Below are 16,571 nucleotides of genomic sequence, written 5' to 3' on the forward strand. Positions count from 1 at the left end.
GGACTAAATTAGGTTGGATACGATGAAAAATTTATCAACTCGAATCCGGTCTGTTTATTAGCTCAATCAAAAATTCATATCTAAAACCGATCACTTTATTAAAAATTCATATCTAAAACTGATCACTTTATTAAACAGATAATCTGAGTTGATTTATAATATTTTGAATTAAGGTACGCCATTTTGGTATTGGATTTCATATCAGTGCCATTGTACTATATAGGCATGTTCGGTATAGAGAAAGGTTTGGCGTATCGAATTTGTTTTGTTTTGGTATAGTATGGCACATTTTGATCGTAATCGAGTTAAATAAATTAAATAATTAAATATTACTGCCCATAAATAGATTGCTAGATTCTATGGAAAACGCAAAACAAGTTTAATGAATAATGAGAGGTCTTAGATAAATAAAGTCTGTCCTGGTCCCTACCATTCTTTCCAGCCCCCCCTTCCTTGGCCTTTTTTCTCCATGGCGATGGCCACGGCTCTCTCGAAGGCACGGTTCTCCGATCCCTTGCCGGAACCCTCAACCTAAAGCCCTCATCTTTACCCCTCGAATCTAAGCTCATGAACCTAAGCACATCTCCGATTCCCCGGCCTTCTTCTCTCCGTGTGCTTGAGGAAATCCAAGTGCTTTGGACGCCTGCCCCGTGGTTGATCAAATGGCTGAATGAAGGATGGAGTCTTGGTTTGATTCCAACGGTCTCGGAGGTTTTTGAGCTGATGAGAGAGTTCGAGTTGTGATCCAATTCCCTGAGAGAGCTGGAGCTGTCAAACATTGGAATCCATGCTTATAGACTGGATAATCAGTACAGGCGTGAAGGTTATATTTGGATGGTTGGAGTTTTTGGAAAATTGTGGGAATCTCAATAGATTGGTGGAGTTCATGAAGGAGATGCCATTTAAGCCGGCAGCAGCAGTCTAGGAATCAATGGTTGCCGCAATGCAATTAAGATCATACCAATGATCAGCTTGAGGGAGCTCACCATGAGGGACAACTATTCTTCCAAGGATCCTTCCAAGGAAGGGTCCTGTTGACTGGCGAAGCTGTGGCATCTGCCATGGGTATGTGGTCTAAATTTCTTGATATCTGAAATAACTATTTTCAAAGAGAGAGTTGGAATAACATTATTGCTAGAATAAGACCATCTTTTAATCATTCGTCCCTCTTTCAAGAAACAACAGCATTCTCAGCCTTGTTGTTATTCCAGAATTTTTAACCAAAAGGAAACAGAAATAACTTGTGTAATAATTGCTTCTGAAGGATTAATTATTTCTATTCTGATTAATTAAAAAAAAAACCTGTTGTCTTTTTTTTTTCTCTCTATGGGATTCAGGCCGGCCCGCTCCAAAGCTAATCGTGAGTATTTATAAATATAGGCATAGCTCAGCGTGTAATCCTATGATCTTGCTGGTTGTACTGGCCCAACCCACAAATCCTATAGGATTTGGAGCCCAATTGTCCAAGCAGGTCCTTAGTTGTGATGGATATCAAATTTCTTATTAAGTATGGGCATGAAATTAGACTGGAAGCTCAAGTTAGAACATATATGGATTTTGATGCTTTATGGTTTATAGATGAATTCTGAAAGCTAGTATTATATATGTAAAGTGGTGCACTAAAGAATGGAAAAGGTAAATGCCATGCTTAAAAGTTGTATAATGCTATAGCTTAATAGTTCCTTTTTTTTTGGAGATATAAATTAATAAGCCTTGTTTTTGATTATATAATTATATGCCCATTTGAGGGAACCTTTATGGTTTTTATTTTTTTGACTAACTATACATGTAATGACAACCAATATAATGATTATAAGTTAGTTTCTAATTATGGAATTAGTAAAATCTTCAGGTTGACCTCTAAAGTTATCCCTTTTTATTTCTTTTTTCATGCTATGCCGCCTTTGTTGGGTCAAAGATTTAAATAGTGAGGAAATGGCAAATGAACTGATGAACCAATCGCAACTGCCAGGTTACTTCAACAGATAGTGATTGATAGGTACCACATGCCATGATAGAGTGGAGCGCTTGCAAGCAAGTGGTTAATTGATTAACTTCAGACAAATTAGAGCAATTGATCTTGGATTTTTCTAATATTCTATGATGAACAGTGTAAGGTACACCCATCCCAATTGCAGTATCTTATCCTGCTTAAATATCTTAAGTTCATAGGTTAACCATTTCTGATTATTATTTTTTTTAAAAAAAAAATCAAACATCAATGTAATAATGTGATGTCACCAGTGTCCACTTAGATTATTAAGTTCAATTATTAGGTCTGTCAAATGGGCAATTAGTTGTCACACACTGTAATCTCATGATTCATATCATTGTCTTCATTCGTGGGAGTCAGATCTTTCTATAATTTTCTAATTATTGTTATACATATTAATTAAGGTAGAAAGAAAATGCAAATAAAAGTCATTGTATTACTTATAGATGGCCGTTAAGGCTGACATTCATTCATTGCGGCCGACACCTTCCTCCACCTTTAACACAAAGCCTTAAGATTTCGAGCCACTGATCACAGCCCTGCTACCAAAAGTACCAATTGGGCTGTTAAACTAGCTCTTTTGACGTTTTATGACAAGTCTCATAAGGAGTTCTTCATTGTAATATATTATGTCTAATGATGGCTAATGATGGATGGGCGAAAGTCAAGAAATCCCATGATCATTACTTCAGTAGTGTTCACAATTCCTAATAAGAAGATATGGTGCATTTAGTAAACATATAAGGATATATTGCAATAAAAAACAGTACACTTTCTGCACTTAAAATAGAAAAAACTGCCTTGGCTACAATGTCAAGCAGTTAGGCTTCAAAAAGTACAAGTATGACCTTTTGCATATAATATCCTGCTATAAATAAGGTCGACATTTCACAAAATTCTTTCATGGTCCATGATTTTTTTAATACTATCATTCACTTATTTAGTAGAGAGAATGAATGGTGGAGCATGGAGACCCCTCTGGACCAAACTATATACCCTTCAGTTGGTGAATTTTTCAAAGGTTGGACCGCCATATCTTAGTGGGACCTGTTTGTTTTATTCCCCTCTTAGGTCTCCCAAGATGGATGTGAGAGTATTGCTGGAGTTTCGCTTACAGTTGGACCAGTACTCTGCCACAAGCTTAGCAAAGGCAGAATTGTGGGTTTCCATTAGTTTAGAAGGTTTGTCATATTCTACAAGCTTTCCTGCAAACAGTAAAGGCATTAGTGGTGTAAGGACTGTGATCACCAAATGGAGCATTTCACCATACATAAGGATCTCCAGAATAATTTCATCCCCTATCCTGGCTTCAAATATACACTCTTGAAAGGCTTATGTATACAACAACTTTACTTTTTAATCTTTTTGAGAGAACTTCACTTTTTATTCATCCACACTCATTACAAAGTAATTGTTGTCGACCCATCTTATATAATGTACGAATAACAAATACTGGTTGTTTACATTCCCTTAAACAAATTCTGGTTATAAAACGAATAACTGCTCAAGTTTTGTTTATAATTCAAGTATGGTGATTAATAATAATGTGTCTCTGAATCTTAAGGTTTCAAATATATTTATGATGATTTGCAAGTGAGCCTGCTGGTCGACTTGCTACTACTTGATTTCATGTATTATTTGAAAACTTCTCTATATTTAATACGAAGCCAAGTCCATCGTTCAATGTTCTGTTTCTCTTTCCCAATTTTAGTATGTATGCATGAAACTCTTGATTATATTTGTCCCTAAAACATTTCATGCATATCATATGGTTTGTCTTTTTGAGGAATGTTTTTTTTGGAAAAAAATTATATGGTTTGTCATATCTTCCATTTGCAACCATTTTGTGTTGCTGCTTCCAAGTTCTCATATCTATCCATGTGGTCTATGTCACCTCGACTGCATTTCTAATTTTGTATGGTTATCGCAACTTTGATTATATGCAGCAATATGGCATGTTGAGGTAGATTTCCAGTTCATTCATTAGCAGTTAAATTTTGTTGTTGAACAACTTCATAGCAAATTGGCTGAGATAGCCCTTTTGGTTCTGATGTATCGTCAGTTAATTCTTCATGAACCCTATAGCATCTTTTACAGGGCTTTGCAGAACTGCTAACTAGACAAGAGATCAATATTCTGTTTAAATTGGACTAGCCGGCATGATATGTCCATGCCACACGATATATTGCAAATTATGAGCATAAAAAAAATCATAACCCTAAAATTATCTGACAAATATATATTGACGTTTGCACAAGGCTTTCTGAAAAAATGTAGACAAAGGTTCTCATACATACCATAAGAGAGGACCATGACCATGTCACTGTCCATAACAGTCGGGACTCTGTGCGCTACTGTAATCACTGTGCAGCTTGAAAATTCCTGCCTGATGACTCTCTGAAGTACAGCATCAGTCGCAGAGTCAATGGAGGCAGTGGCTTCATCTAGAACAAGAACTCTGTTCTTACGAAGGAGCACGCGACCAAGACAGAAGAGTTGGCGCTGACCGGTGCTCCAGTTTTCACCATCATCACTCACTGCCAAATTAGAAAACCATATGAACATTGGATTGCCACTTAAAGGAATGAGGAGCTCATTATCAATGGATGAATTAATTCACCTGATGAATCAAGAAGAGCAGGTAGATTGCTAATAATAGCCTTAAGTTGGCACTTCTCTAATGCCTGTGATAAACAAAGTGGTAACAGATGATTGATATCACATTGGAAGTTCTCAAAAAAGACATCACTGTGAAAAGCAGAATTCATCTCTAGAGTGGAAAGAGTATAGCAATTATATGATTGGGCATTTTTAGCATGTTACAGAAATTTACTGACCACTAAGATCTAGAAAATTATAGTATTTATGTGACCTAGTAGCGGCAGTTTTGATTATGTCGACCTAAACTTTTGAGAAAGAAATTAGAGCACATACAAAATTTAGTAAAATTTCCGATATACAACATTATTTGAAAATAAATATCGGCAGCAATGTGACATGAATGTTTTCTGTAATAAAATCTTAAGTTCCTTAGGTCATGATTCACCCTCTTATTTAACCATGACATTGTGGAAATATGTTTGCTTCCCCTAGTTTTGACAATATCAGTAAGTCGCTAACCTCCCATATTTCATGATCGGTATGCAGATCTAGAGGATCCATGTTACTCCGCACGCTACCCCTGAAAAGAGTTGGCTCTTGAGGAATGATACTAAGTTTCATTCTCAGATCCTTCAGGCCGATGGAGCATATGTCGAGATCATCTATAAGAATTCTGCCACCTGCTGGATCTACAAGGCGAAATAGTGCACTTATCAGAGTTGTTTTTCCACTTCCAGTCCTTCCAACAACCCCAACCTTGTTTCCTGCCGCAAAAGTGCAATTGATCCCTTTTAGTACCAAAGGAGCAGTTGGGCGATATTTTATCTGTTCATAAAAATGTCATGTGAGTATATATCAGTTACAATCGCTTTTTGACACTACCAAAATCCAAATATTATTTTTCAGGCCCTCACTTTCAGATCTTGCAAATCTATCCTTCCTTCATGGGGCCATGAAAGTGGAGGCCTCTTTTCACTGATTACAGCAGGAGGTTCAGATGGAATGTGCATATATTGCTTGATTCGTTCCACGGAGATGATATAGTTTTCTAAGTAGGAGTAGAACCGTGTCAAGAACACTTGGGCGGAAGAGAGTGTCAAAGCATAGGAAAGACAGAGACCCGAGAATCCTGAAACACATTCAAGCAAATTAGGTGATTGACTTCAAAGGAATATATTTCAACTCATTACTACAGTACCTGGAGCGATAACTCCTTGAGGAATGAAAACAAGGAGAAGAGTTGAAGTAAACACAGTCAAATTTTGGAGTGCTTCTACTCGTAGAAGCACCCACTCGAGTGCAGCAATGGTATGAAAGAACAGTGTTGCATCAGTGTCGATAAGCTGCAGATTTGTATGGATGAACTTCTCTGTCATTGCGAATGCTCGTATTGTTACCACTCCTAGAGATGATTCTGATGCATGATTCATAACTGGTGCTTTTGTTGTTCCATTGATTCTTACCAGCTCCCTTGCTGAAGCTAGATAGTACCTCTTTGACATTCAAATATGTTTCAACCATATAAATGAGATATCAAATCCATGTATGCCAGTTTTCTGGACACTAGAGATAATATAAACTTATATCAATGTGAGATTTACCTGTACATATATTGTTGCAATGATTACTGGAACTGCTACAATCAATACTTGCCATGTCACGGAACCCATAATTGCTATGGTTGTTGCAATCTCAATCCCAGCAGCCACCACAAAAGCAAAGGAGAAAGGTATATCGAAGTCCAAAATACTCATATCCGAGGATGCCTGCATATCACAAACTTCAAAATGACTCATCAACTAAACCAGAAGCTAAAATTTTTTGAGCAAATAAACCAGAAGTAAAAAGATGTGTTCATGCACATTCTTATACTTTATTACTATTCCGAATGCAAAGGTTATCCAATAGGAGAAAAAGATAGAATTTCTTTAACTTGCTGAACTTAATCTTCTGAATAAAATAGTAATAACAAAAAAAAATTTAAAAAGCAAGGCTATAAGCTCTGTACTTTTATTATTTTTTTTATCATTTATAGATTGTGATATATATTATGGATGAAAAGTAGAGCCTATACTCTTTACTTTCACTCCTTTTATCTCTCTCCAAAACCATAGCATATGTCACCCATTTATACTAGTGAGATCCTCTTTATTTTAGTCAAATTCTTCTTCTAGCTAAAAAGAAGATGCAGGTTTTTTGCTTTTCTTTAGAGATCCTCTCTCTTTATTTGAATTGGATTAATTAGAAGAGGATGAAAACTTTCCATTTTCATGCTAGTAAAATCCAGCCCAAATCAAATTGGATTCCCTTGTGAATGATCAAAAATAATTAAATTATTTTTAAAAAAATTAAATTTGGATAGAAGCTGGCTCTTCACTTATATATCAATTTTATCCTCAATCACATCATCAAAACTCTTCTCAGATTACTAGTTATAGCTTCACGAATTTTCGGTACTTGATTGAGTTCCAAATACGATGGATTTTGTTTCTGAAACTTCTTCAGATCTATCCGAAGTGACCAAATTAGTTTGCTACAAATCAGATGATCCTCCTGGATCAAAAAATGTGTGTCTATTATTTCTAGATCTAATGCAAGTGTTGTATTGAGATCTAGGCAACGTAATGCCTATAAAGTTTGATATAGAAGTGAAAAATTGTCAGCCTCCGTTCTTCCTAATATGCACACAAAATAAAAAAATGAAATATCTACTATTATGATATGGTGCACTAATATAACATGCAAGGTCCAGATAAAATTGTATTTCTAAAGGTTATCATGAAATGTATGGCAGGACATCACACTGGTGATGAGACATGAAGAATCTTACCCGGGTTAAAATTCTACCGACAGGGGTTGAATCGAAGAATGACATGGGTGCCTTAAACACTGAATCAATGAAACCTGAGAAGAATGCCTTTGATGCCCTCAGTCCAAGCTGGGCTGCTACCCAAGTCCTCACATAAGCAAAGAGGCAGCTAATGATTGAAATAGCTGCATAAACTCCAACTAGAATTCCACTGCCTATGCTGTGCATTTGAACGGCTACCGCCAACCAATAGGTTGAGATGCTTTGAAGCATAACAAAAGTAGTCTGAAAAATAATGACTGTGGCAAGAAGAAAATGACCCTTCGAAACATGAAAATAATCTATGTATGGCTTCCATCCAAGATCTCCCACTTCTTTCTCTTCATCCTCTGTTAGCTGAACTGCTGAAAGGCCCTTGACTGATATCTCTACCTCACTGCTCTTCTTCATAAGCTGCAACCCTCTAGACTCCAAGTGATCCCCGGATGTTCTGTGCATCTGAACTCGCCTTTCATGATCCGCAGAATCTATTATTGTCATTGAGGACTGATGAGCATTAACAAGCTGTTCGAATGCTGTTCCTGACTTCAGAAGTTCCTCGTAGGTTCCCATTTGTGTAATTTGTCCATTTTCCATGACCTGGAAGAGCAAGCATCCAATATTATTCCATGTCAAATACTTACGAACAAACTACGCCAGAGAAACTTTGTCCAAAGGAGAAAAAGAAAATAAAAACTACGCACGAGAAAGCTTCCTTACCAAAATTCTATCAGTTTCGGCAAGAAACTCGACTTGATGAGTCACAAGAATGACGGTCTTTTTTACTAGAGCAGTCATAACACAATCCTGCAAGTATTTTGTACGACAATCAAACTCATAGCGAGAAATGTCTGGTTGCACACAAGTAGAAATGAAATGGTGCTCTAAGATTTGGACCGGCATGCAGAGAATGGTCCTTTCTTACATGGAATAAGATTGCAGCTGTATGTGCATCAACTGCACTGAAGGGGTCGTCTAGGAGATAGGTATCTGCATCATTGTAGACAGCTCTAGCAAGCTGAATCCTTTGCTTCTGTCCTCCACTCATGTTTAATCCTCTCTGTCCTATTTCTGTAAGGTCTCCATGATCGAAGTTCTCGATGTCCTTGTCCAGCGCAGAGGCTTTGATGGCCTTCTCATAGTGTTCCTTGTTCATCGGCTTCCCGTAGAGTATATTGTCGCGAATCGTCCCGCTTCGGATCCATGATGTTTGGGAAACATATGCCATGGAGCCAAAGACCTCAACCTGTGATGCAACGAGAATGTCAGAACAATGTAGTTGAAGTAATTCATTCAAATATTAAGCATTCCTTCATTGTTCAACAGCTCACCAAACCCGAGAGTTTAGGTATTTCCCCAAGTATGGCACTTAGCAGAGATGATTTTCCAGCACCAACAGGTCCACAAACAGCTACTTTCTCTCCTCTGCTTATGCTGAAACTAATATTCTTCAATGTAGGAATAGCTGCACTTGGCTCCCAGCTAAAAACCCCGCCGTGCACTCTAACGCTTTGATCTGAATTCTGCGCGGGGCTTCGTCTTACATCCTCCTCTTTGATCTCTTCTTCCAGCAGGAATACACCAATGCGGTCTAACGATACCTTTACTTGGATCATCACCGAAAGGACTTCGGGCAGCATCCTCACCGGCTCTGCCATGACTCGCAAGGTCGCCATGACTGTGAAAATGGTGCTGGCATCTAAAGGAGCGGTTCTCATGGCCGCTGTTCCAGCAAAGATCACTGCTGAAACAATTGTGGGAGACATCCAGTATAAAGCAGTTCCATAGGACTTCTTAATCTGGGTTTCTCTCAACCAACCGAACTCCACATCTCTTAGAGACTCGATCATTCTCCTGAACTTCTCCTCCCACGATTGTAGCTTGATGATCTTCATGTTGTTCAAGACTTCGGATGTGGCTCTCAGTCTCTCATCTTGGGCAACCATGAGCTTTGCTTGGTACTCCTGCAGCATCTTTGCAAATGGAATATTAAGGATAGCACAGAGGGTTAGAGGAATTAGACCTGGAAGAGCCCCCAGACCGACCGTTCCAAAGAGAGTGGCTACAGAAAGCAGCAGTTGGAGTGGCATACTCCATGCCATGTGAAACCACCAAGGAAAATCGCCAAGTCTATATGCATCGACCGCAATGTAGTTAACAATTTCCCCAGCTGCATGCTTTCTTCTTGCCTGGCTAGAAAGCTTCAGCTGCTTCTGGAAGATGGCTGCCATCAGAGCCGATCGCATCTTCATTCCGCACCTCCTCGAACCGAAAAACCAATGCCTCTGAGATAAAGACTCTGCAAGCTTTGTCACCACCAAGCAACCAACCAACGAGATGGCCATGGAGGTATCTCTCTCCTCGCGATAAGAGTACCACACAAATGCGTACAGTAATATTGGTGCGCAGCCGACGGCGACTGTCCTTAGCAATGCATAGAGACCTGTCAGGGAAATTTCCTTCAGGTAACACTTGGCTAATGCCAAGGAAACCAAGTTACTTGTCTTGGATTTGCTCTGCCTCTGAAGATCCCAGACTGTTTTAAATGTTTGATAAGCTCGTAGTGCCCCATCTTCTGAATCTAAAGGTGGGATGTCATCATGATGCAATGGTTTAGAGTAGCCTAAACGCAGTAAAGGATTTAACCAAGAGAACGTCAAGCGACTGAATAGACCAGCTCTGCCCAAGTTGGTATCCTTCCCACTCTCCTGATTCAACAAGGGCTGGGATAAATCATCTTGCGAGGGGGGCTTTTCATGAACAATGTTTTGATTTTGAAGAATGAGTCTGAAAGCACAGATGAGGAGCAACAAGTTTACCGGCCATGACATCATATCAAGGATTATGAGGCTGGAATAGTCTGTAAGCAGGATTTCCAAGTTATATGCAGAGATGAGAATTGAGAATGAAGCCCACCAGACTAGAGTTACAGCTCTAACACAAGTGGTTGGTCGGATGTTCAAGGAAACTGCTAAAGCCAACCAGTTTATCCCCCTAACAAAGTAGAGTGCCAATTCCCCATTCAAAACTCTGGATTCTCCCCAGGATAAAACCAACACAGCAGCACAGAAATATGCGACGCCAGTCACTGCGCAGCAGACTGAAACAGTGATGAAAACCCAGTGCCTAGTCCGGCTCCCGGTAGAATATTGTCTTCTCACAAAAGCCATTAGCAATCCCAGACAATAGATAACGAGGAAAGAAAGATTTAGAAAATCTATTGAACTTCTCTGAGTGCAGGAAGATCCCAAATCGAATTCTCCATTGCAAATTGGGAGGAACCATCCTGCAATCCAAGGAAAAACAATAAAAACAAGAAAAAAATGGAACAGAGAAGTGTTCTCCAGAAAAGAGAGAGAGAGAGAGAGAGAGAGGGAGGAACAGAGAAAGACCAAAGACCACAGTAGATACCGATCATAGCAGGCATGAAGGAAACTATGATTAGTCGTTAGAGCGAGAAAAAAAACAACTTCAAGTTTAAAGGAAATAAAATACTCCAAAAAAAGAAGTTTAAAGGCAACCAAAAAAAAAAAAACTCCTATTCCTTGAAATTGCTTAAATCCTCGTACTAAACTGAGGAAGAACAACATCATTAGCAAAATGTTGAAGAAAACTTTGGTGAGAAAGCCATACAAAAGATTGCTCAAAAAATATGTACGTAGACAAACATAAGGCTATGGAAAAGGAAACCTTGCAAAGTACTCAGAGAAACCATCCTGAGCCTTGAGGAGATCTCTTCTGCCTTGTGGTTCTGTTCTTCTTGCCACTTGATCCAAATGCTTAAATAATGGAAGAGGGGACGGGATCTTCTGGGCTGGTAACAAGTAGAAATATAGCAAGTAGAAATATAACGTGCTCCATTGCCGCATGTCATTTGGGGATTGGTATTATCCCACCGTGTACCGTATCGGCCCGTGAATTACACCAATAATCTCATGCCATATGGCATGGAGCTATGGCTTCTGGTAATCATGTTGCGTTTAATGAATGGATTGATAGGCCTGCTTCTTCTTTTTTTGTTTTGTTTTTCCCCGCTGTCTGGTAGCGATGCTTTGTCCCAATAATGGTCGAGAACTTATTCGTCCCTGATGGTCCGTGTTTGGCTCCATGCCCGTCCCATGTATCCAATATCTAGCGGACGACGTCATGGACTACCGCATATATATACATCCAAACTGTCACACTTGAAATTATAATGTTTCAATAAAAAAACAATGAAACAATAAGGCTGCGATAGCGATTCGAAATCGTGCACAAACAAGTAGGGTCAATCATGGTATACCAGTGGGTCACGCATGCTTATAAGTACTCCCCTTTTTTTAATACATACATTTAAGTACTCTCGTTTGAGGAAAATATTCTTAGGCGGCCTTCGTGTGAAACTTTCTTGGGGGTTGATTTTGGTGGCATTTCCTGCCTCCTCTTCATTCCCAATATATATATATATATATATATATATATATATATATATATATATATATATATAGCAAGTACTCTTGTTAGAGGAAATTATTGTCGGGAGGCTAAAATTTCTTGGGGATGAAATCATGGACGATATTGCGTACCATTCAAAAAAATTTTTTTTGAAGAATTTTGAATTGGTTATTATTTTTTTTATCAATTTTTATTTTATTATTTTGGATGTACTCATACATATTTGGTGTGAGTTGCTATCCTAAAAAAAAATTATAGACTGCTGACAACACCTTAATAGTATTAACAGCTCAAATTTTGATTGTTTTTTCCACGAGTGATTCGTTCTAGCTAAAATTCCAGCCATTCATTTAGGCGGGTACGTGATCCTATCAATGTTGGTTGACTTGACAAATTAATAGTTGGTCTCCTAAAATAAAGGAAATAAATAGGATTGCATGAAACACGAGGAAGATCTTTGATTTTTCTTTTTTTGCGATTGTGTTATTGGATTTTCTTTTATGTAGTTCCAGTGCAGTGTTGCCAGATTGATGGAGACGAGGCTAGGATAGTGGTAGAGACGAGGATTTGCTAAAAATTTGGATTTCTTTCCTCACTTCCTACTTTATTGAAGTACCGTATAGCTACCAACACCGTATTGCCAAGGTGGTTGAACATATGGGAGGGAGCGGAAAAAAATGGTACATGTTTGACTTAACATGCTTGCAGCAAATTATACCCTATATCGGATGCACAATATGATCGATTGTGGGCCAAGTGTGGTATTGATACATATTTGGCTTAATGTGCTTGGAGCAAATTATACCCTACGCCGAATGCACCAATATGACCATGCATCACGCCGATCATCTTGTTTTTTTTTTTAGGCCAATCACCAAGATGAGCGTATGATGAACGAGGTCTATAGAAAGAAAACTAGATGATTGGCGTGGTGCGTGGCTATGCGGCGCATGCGACGTAGGATATAATTTCTCAAAAAAATGCTTGCTTGATGTGCTTGAAGCATGATGCTTTAGAACTTGATGATTACAAGGTTGTATACTAGGTAACTAGGTATCCCAACTTTAATTTAAGCTCCCTAGTACAAGGTGAGATCCTTCGAATAGTTCCCTATATACAACATATTATGACATAGTTCTCTAAACAATAATGAAAATCTTTTCCAAAAGAGCTGATATGAATCGTATAATAATCTTTTCCAAGATATTATGATGCTTGATATGAGAATGCGATTATGTGTAATGATTTCTTAATACAGGATATTGTTGCATGATGGTTGGAAAGGCCTTCACCTAACTATATCTCGATGATTCCTTCTCTACTAAGGATGGTGTTTCCATATCAAATGATTGTTACTCGATCTTATGTAATAACCCAGGACCTCATCCAAAATGGCTATCCAGAATGTATTATTTGGGTTCCTTGATTCTCTATAAGTATCCAAGATCTATTAGGCGAATAACCAATATGGAACTAAATACACATCCGCACGGACCTCACATACTTTGCCTGTTTAAGCCCCGACGTCCTCGTCGGGCTAAGAATTTGAATTTATTCAAATCTAATCACAAGTATCACGATCGGCCCATGGTCAGCCCCAATGGATCCGTGCTTCAGTATCTCCTAATCCACATAGGTTGTGGGTCGGGTCTGCTCTAATGTCATTTGTAACAACTCAAAATCTGATCTAAAGAGGCTGGCCGGAGATGTTATTTGGGTTTCTTGATCATTAATAAGTACCCAAGATCTACCTACCGAATAACTGATGTAGGACTAAACACACGTTCGCACGAAACTTTCACATCTTATTAATTATGTGAGTATGCAATGTATGATAGGATGTGCACAAGTTTCTTACTTTCGAATGGCATATGGCTTAAAAGCTGCACAAACAACTTGACATCAGCCAATTTGAACCATGCTCGACGACAGGAACCGACAAATTAAATTGTCTTTCAAGCCTCTCTCTTCCTAGTGGACCCAAGTGAACCGCACTTGTTTTAGAACTACCCTGATAATACATTCTATCAGCCTAGAACTGGCACTTCTTGCGATGTTGTATCAATGACAGACCAAAAGTAATAAGTTTCAATTTTCTTTCTTCAAAAAAAAGTACCAAAATATTCACAAGAGTAATAATATGAATCCTGAACGATAAGAACTCCAAAAAAAATTGTGGGAAATATGCTTTAGGTGAACATAAGATATGATGACTTGCATTTTGGTGGTGATCACTCCATTTCCCGTTCAAGGAATCGGAGATTGCTGCAGTACATTGGAATCATGTGGGTGCAAGTTGGGGACCTGCAGATCGTATAGCCATAAATAACTAGCTTGGTAATTAAGCAGGAAATGGAGTAGCATGGTAAAGCATTTTCATAGAAAAGTAATTTCATAAGGGATAGTGCAAGCAACAAACATTGAAAAATTGCAAAATACTACAGAAAAATATGGTTTTTCTCCCGATTGAAACTTACCAACACTAGGAGAAAGTGCTGACAACTTAACCACTGCACCACAATATGCCGATGCTTGTAAGAAGCGTTGAACATTAACGACAGAAAAAGTTTAACCCATGTTTTTACGACACTTTTTCAATGAGCGTCGGGTGGTGCAGATAATAAACGATACTAATTAGCATCGTTAGAGACCATTTACAAGACGATACTAATTAGTGTCATCGAAAACCAAATGTGCCCGATTCAACCCTCAATTTTACCAATTCAACCCTAGCAATCTCCGCCGATCCTCCTCCTCTTCCTCGTCCATCCTTCTTTCCTCCAAGCATCCTCATTCGGCCTCCTCCTCCTCCTCACCCAAGTGTCATCTCCCCCCACCCCACTGTTCCGCCCCAAATTCACCCATTAGCCCTAGCTAGCCGTCTCCACTGATTCTAGCTTCTCCTCCACCTCATACGTCCTCCCCCGGTCTCTCAAGCATCATCCGGCCTACTCCTCCTCCTTTCCTGAGTGTCATCCACTAGTGGAGCGCTATCGTTGCCGGTCGACCAACTCGTCCTCTCTCAAGCATCATCTAATGGTAAAAAGTTTTATAGTTTATTAACTCTCTTTAGATGATTGATACGAACAATTTCATTCATGATTAAGCTATAATCATATCAAGGAAGTGATCCTAAAAGAAATGTAGCTTTTGAATTACATTCCTGATTCTCTGGTGTTAATCATAATTAAGAGGTCTATGAAGCTTCTGTATCAACTGTTTTTTTTTATTCTAGGTTGCTTCTGTGAAGTAAACAAGAGGGCCATATTAAGAGAAAAAAATTTATAGAGGCTAAATTATGATGACTTATATATCATCATTTCTGCTCTTCTGGTTATGGTCCAACCTTTCAGTTAGCCCTCTTTCATAGCAGCTAGTAATCAATGAGGTTGCATTCTCCCATGAAAAGGAAAAGAGGTTTAAGGTTGAATCTTAGACTTTTTTTTGGCATTTTATACATGATGTATATTTTAAATATATATATTTTTTAGTTTTTTGAATTGTCATGAATATTCAATCACATCTGACAATGTAATTAATGACCATTTTTATATATGACATATGGGTTATTTTGTGACTTCCGTTATATGATACAAGTATTTTTTGAGTTCTTTTGTTTATGTTTGTTACATGTGACCACTGATGCAAGTGTTATATGTACATATTTTGCTCCTTTTTAATTTTTTCTATATAAATTATACGAGTTCTCCATATTGTAAATAAGATGACACTTTAAAACGTCGAAAGATCCTGTAACTATGCTTATCAGTACCGTCAATGAGCGATGCTTATTAGCATCATTAATTGGGGACGCTAAAGAAGCGTCCTTTGAACTTGCTCTCAGATCCCCACAGTATGCTTAATCTCGCACCATTTTCAAGAAAGCATCATCCTGCAGCGACGCTTGAAAGATAAGCGTCGCCAGCCTTAAAGAAGATGCTACGACCCAAACCCATCGTTTTTTTCCTCTTCTTCACGCTTGCAAAGACGATGCTTGCTGTAGCATCGGGGCGTGTGATCTTACGATGCTAATAAGCATCGGCAGATGACTTAAAAATTTTACGATGCTAATAAGACTCGGTCCGCGTGTGCATTTGGATTTGGAAACGGCCGGGCGTGGAAAAATTAAATGCGCACGCGGCCGAGTCTCGGGCCGCATGCGTGTTTAAAAATTAAAACGTCCATAGGACGTTTTTGGTATTCAGCCAGTGTTCGCGTGCGCTTAAGTACTGTGTGTCCGTGTGAAGGACGCAGACGCTTCCACAGAATGCGCCTGCATGTCCGCAAAATTACCGCAATGCCCCTACATAAAATTTCTATATAAACCCCCTATTTCATCCTATTCTAAACACGAAAAATTACAAAAAAATAGTAGAAAAACTCTGGAGAAATTCTTCATCCTCTTAGCCATTTTTGCTTTTTGCTTTTATATATTTATTCAGTTTATTTTATTCTTTCCATTCCACTCTTTGCTGGATCTGCAAGTCTGATCAGGTTCGTTTTGACTTCTTCCGAGGCGTGCCGAAGAAGAAGTTGTAGGGTCGTCGTATCTCAGAGGAGGATTGCCAGGAGACCCGTACGTGGGGGCAAATACTTCTTTGGGACAGCATTTACGCGCTTCGACCTGCCTTCAATTAGGCTAATTTTTTCTACTTTTATTTTTGATTTAATATTAGTAGATTTGTAGGATTTGAA

General features: G+C 38.6%; 1 protein-coding gene across 3 annotated transcripts; it reads right to left on the minus strand.

Annotated features, from left to right (window-relative positions):
• Positions 1-355: 355 nt before the first annotated feature.
• LOC103722812 (ABC transporter C family member 8) lies at positions 356-11,280 on the minus strand. Of its 3 annotated transcripts, none has more exons than XM_039129299.1 (12): positions 11,133-11,280; positions 8,774-10,728; positions 8,368-8,688; positions 8,163-8,249; positions 7,425-8,042; positions 6,196-6,360; positions 5,793-6,087; positions 5,509-5,723; positions 5,114-5,419; positions 4,614-4,677; positions 4,291-4,530; positions 356-753 (listed from the first exon to the last, which is right to left on the minus strand). In XM_039129299.1, exons 1-12 carry the CDS (start codon positions 11,155-11,157, stop codon positions 659-661), a joined length of 4,386 nt encoding a protein of 1,461 aa, XP_038985227.1. In that variant the 5' UTR covers positions 11,158-11,280; the 3' UTR covers positions 356-658. The 3 variants fall into 3 exon arrangements, with proteins under 3 accessions (XP_038985227.1, XP_038985228.1, XP_008811726.2); XM_039129300.1 differs by lacking the exon at positions 356-753 and adding an exon at positions 2,410-2,700; XM_008813504.4 differs by lacking the exon at positions 356-753 and adding an exon at positions 2,722-3,198 and having other exon boundaries at positions 11,133-11,278.
• Between the last annotated feature and the right edge of the window lie 5,291 nt (positions 11,281-16,571).

Source organism: Phoenix dactylifera, chromosome 8 (assembly GCF_009389715.1).
Source record: "Phoenix dactylifera cultivar Barhee BC4 chromosome 8, palm_55x_up_171113_PBpolish2nd_filt_p, whole genome shotgun sequence".
Classification (NCBI taxonomy): domain Eukaryota; kingdom Viridiplantae; phylum Streptophyta; class Magnoliopsida; order Arecales; family Arecaceae; genus Phoenix; species Phoenix dactylifera.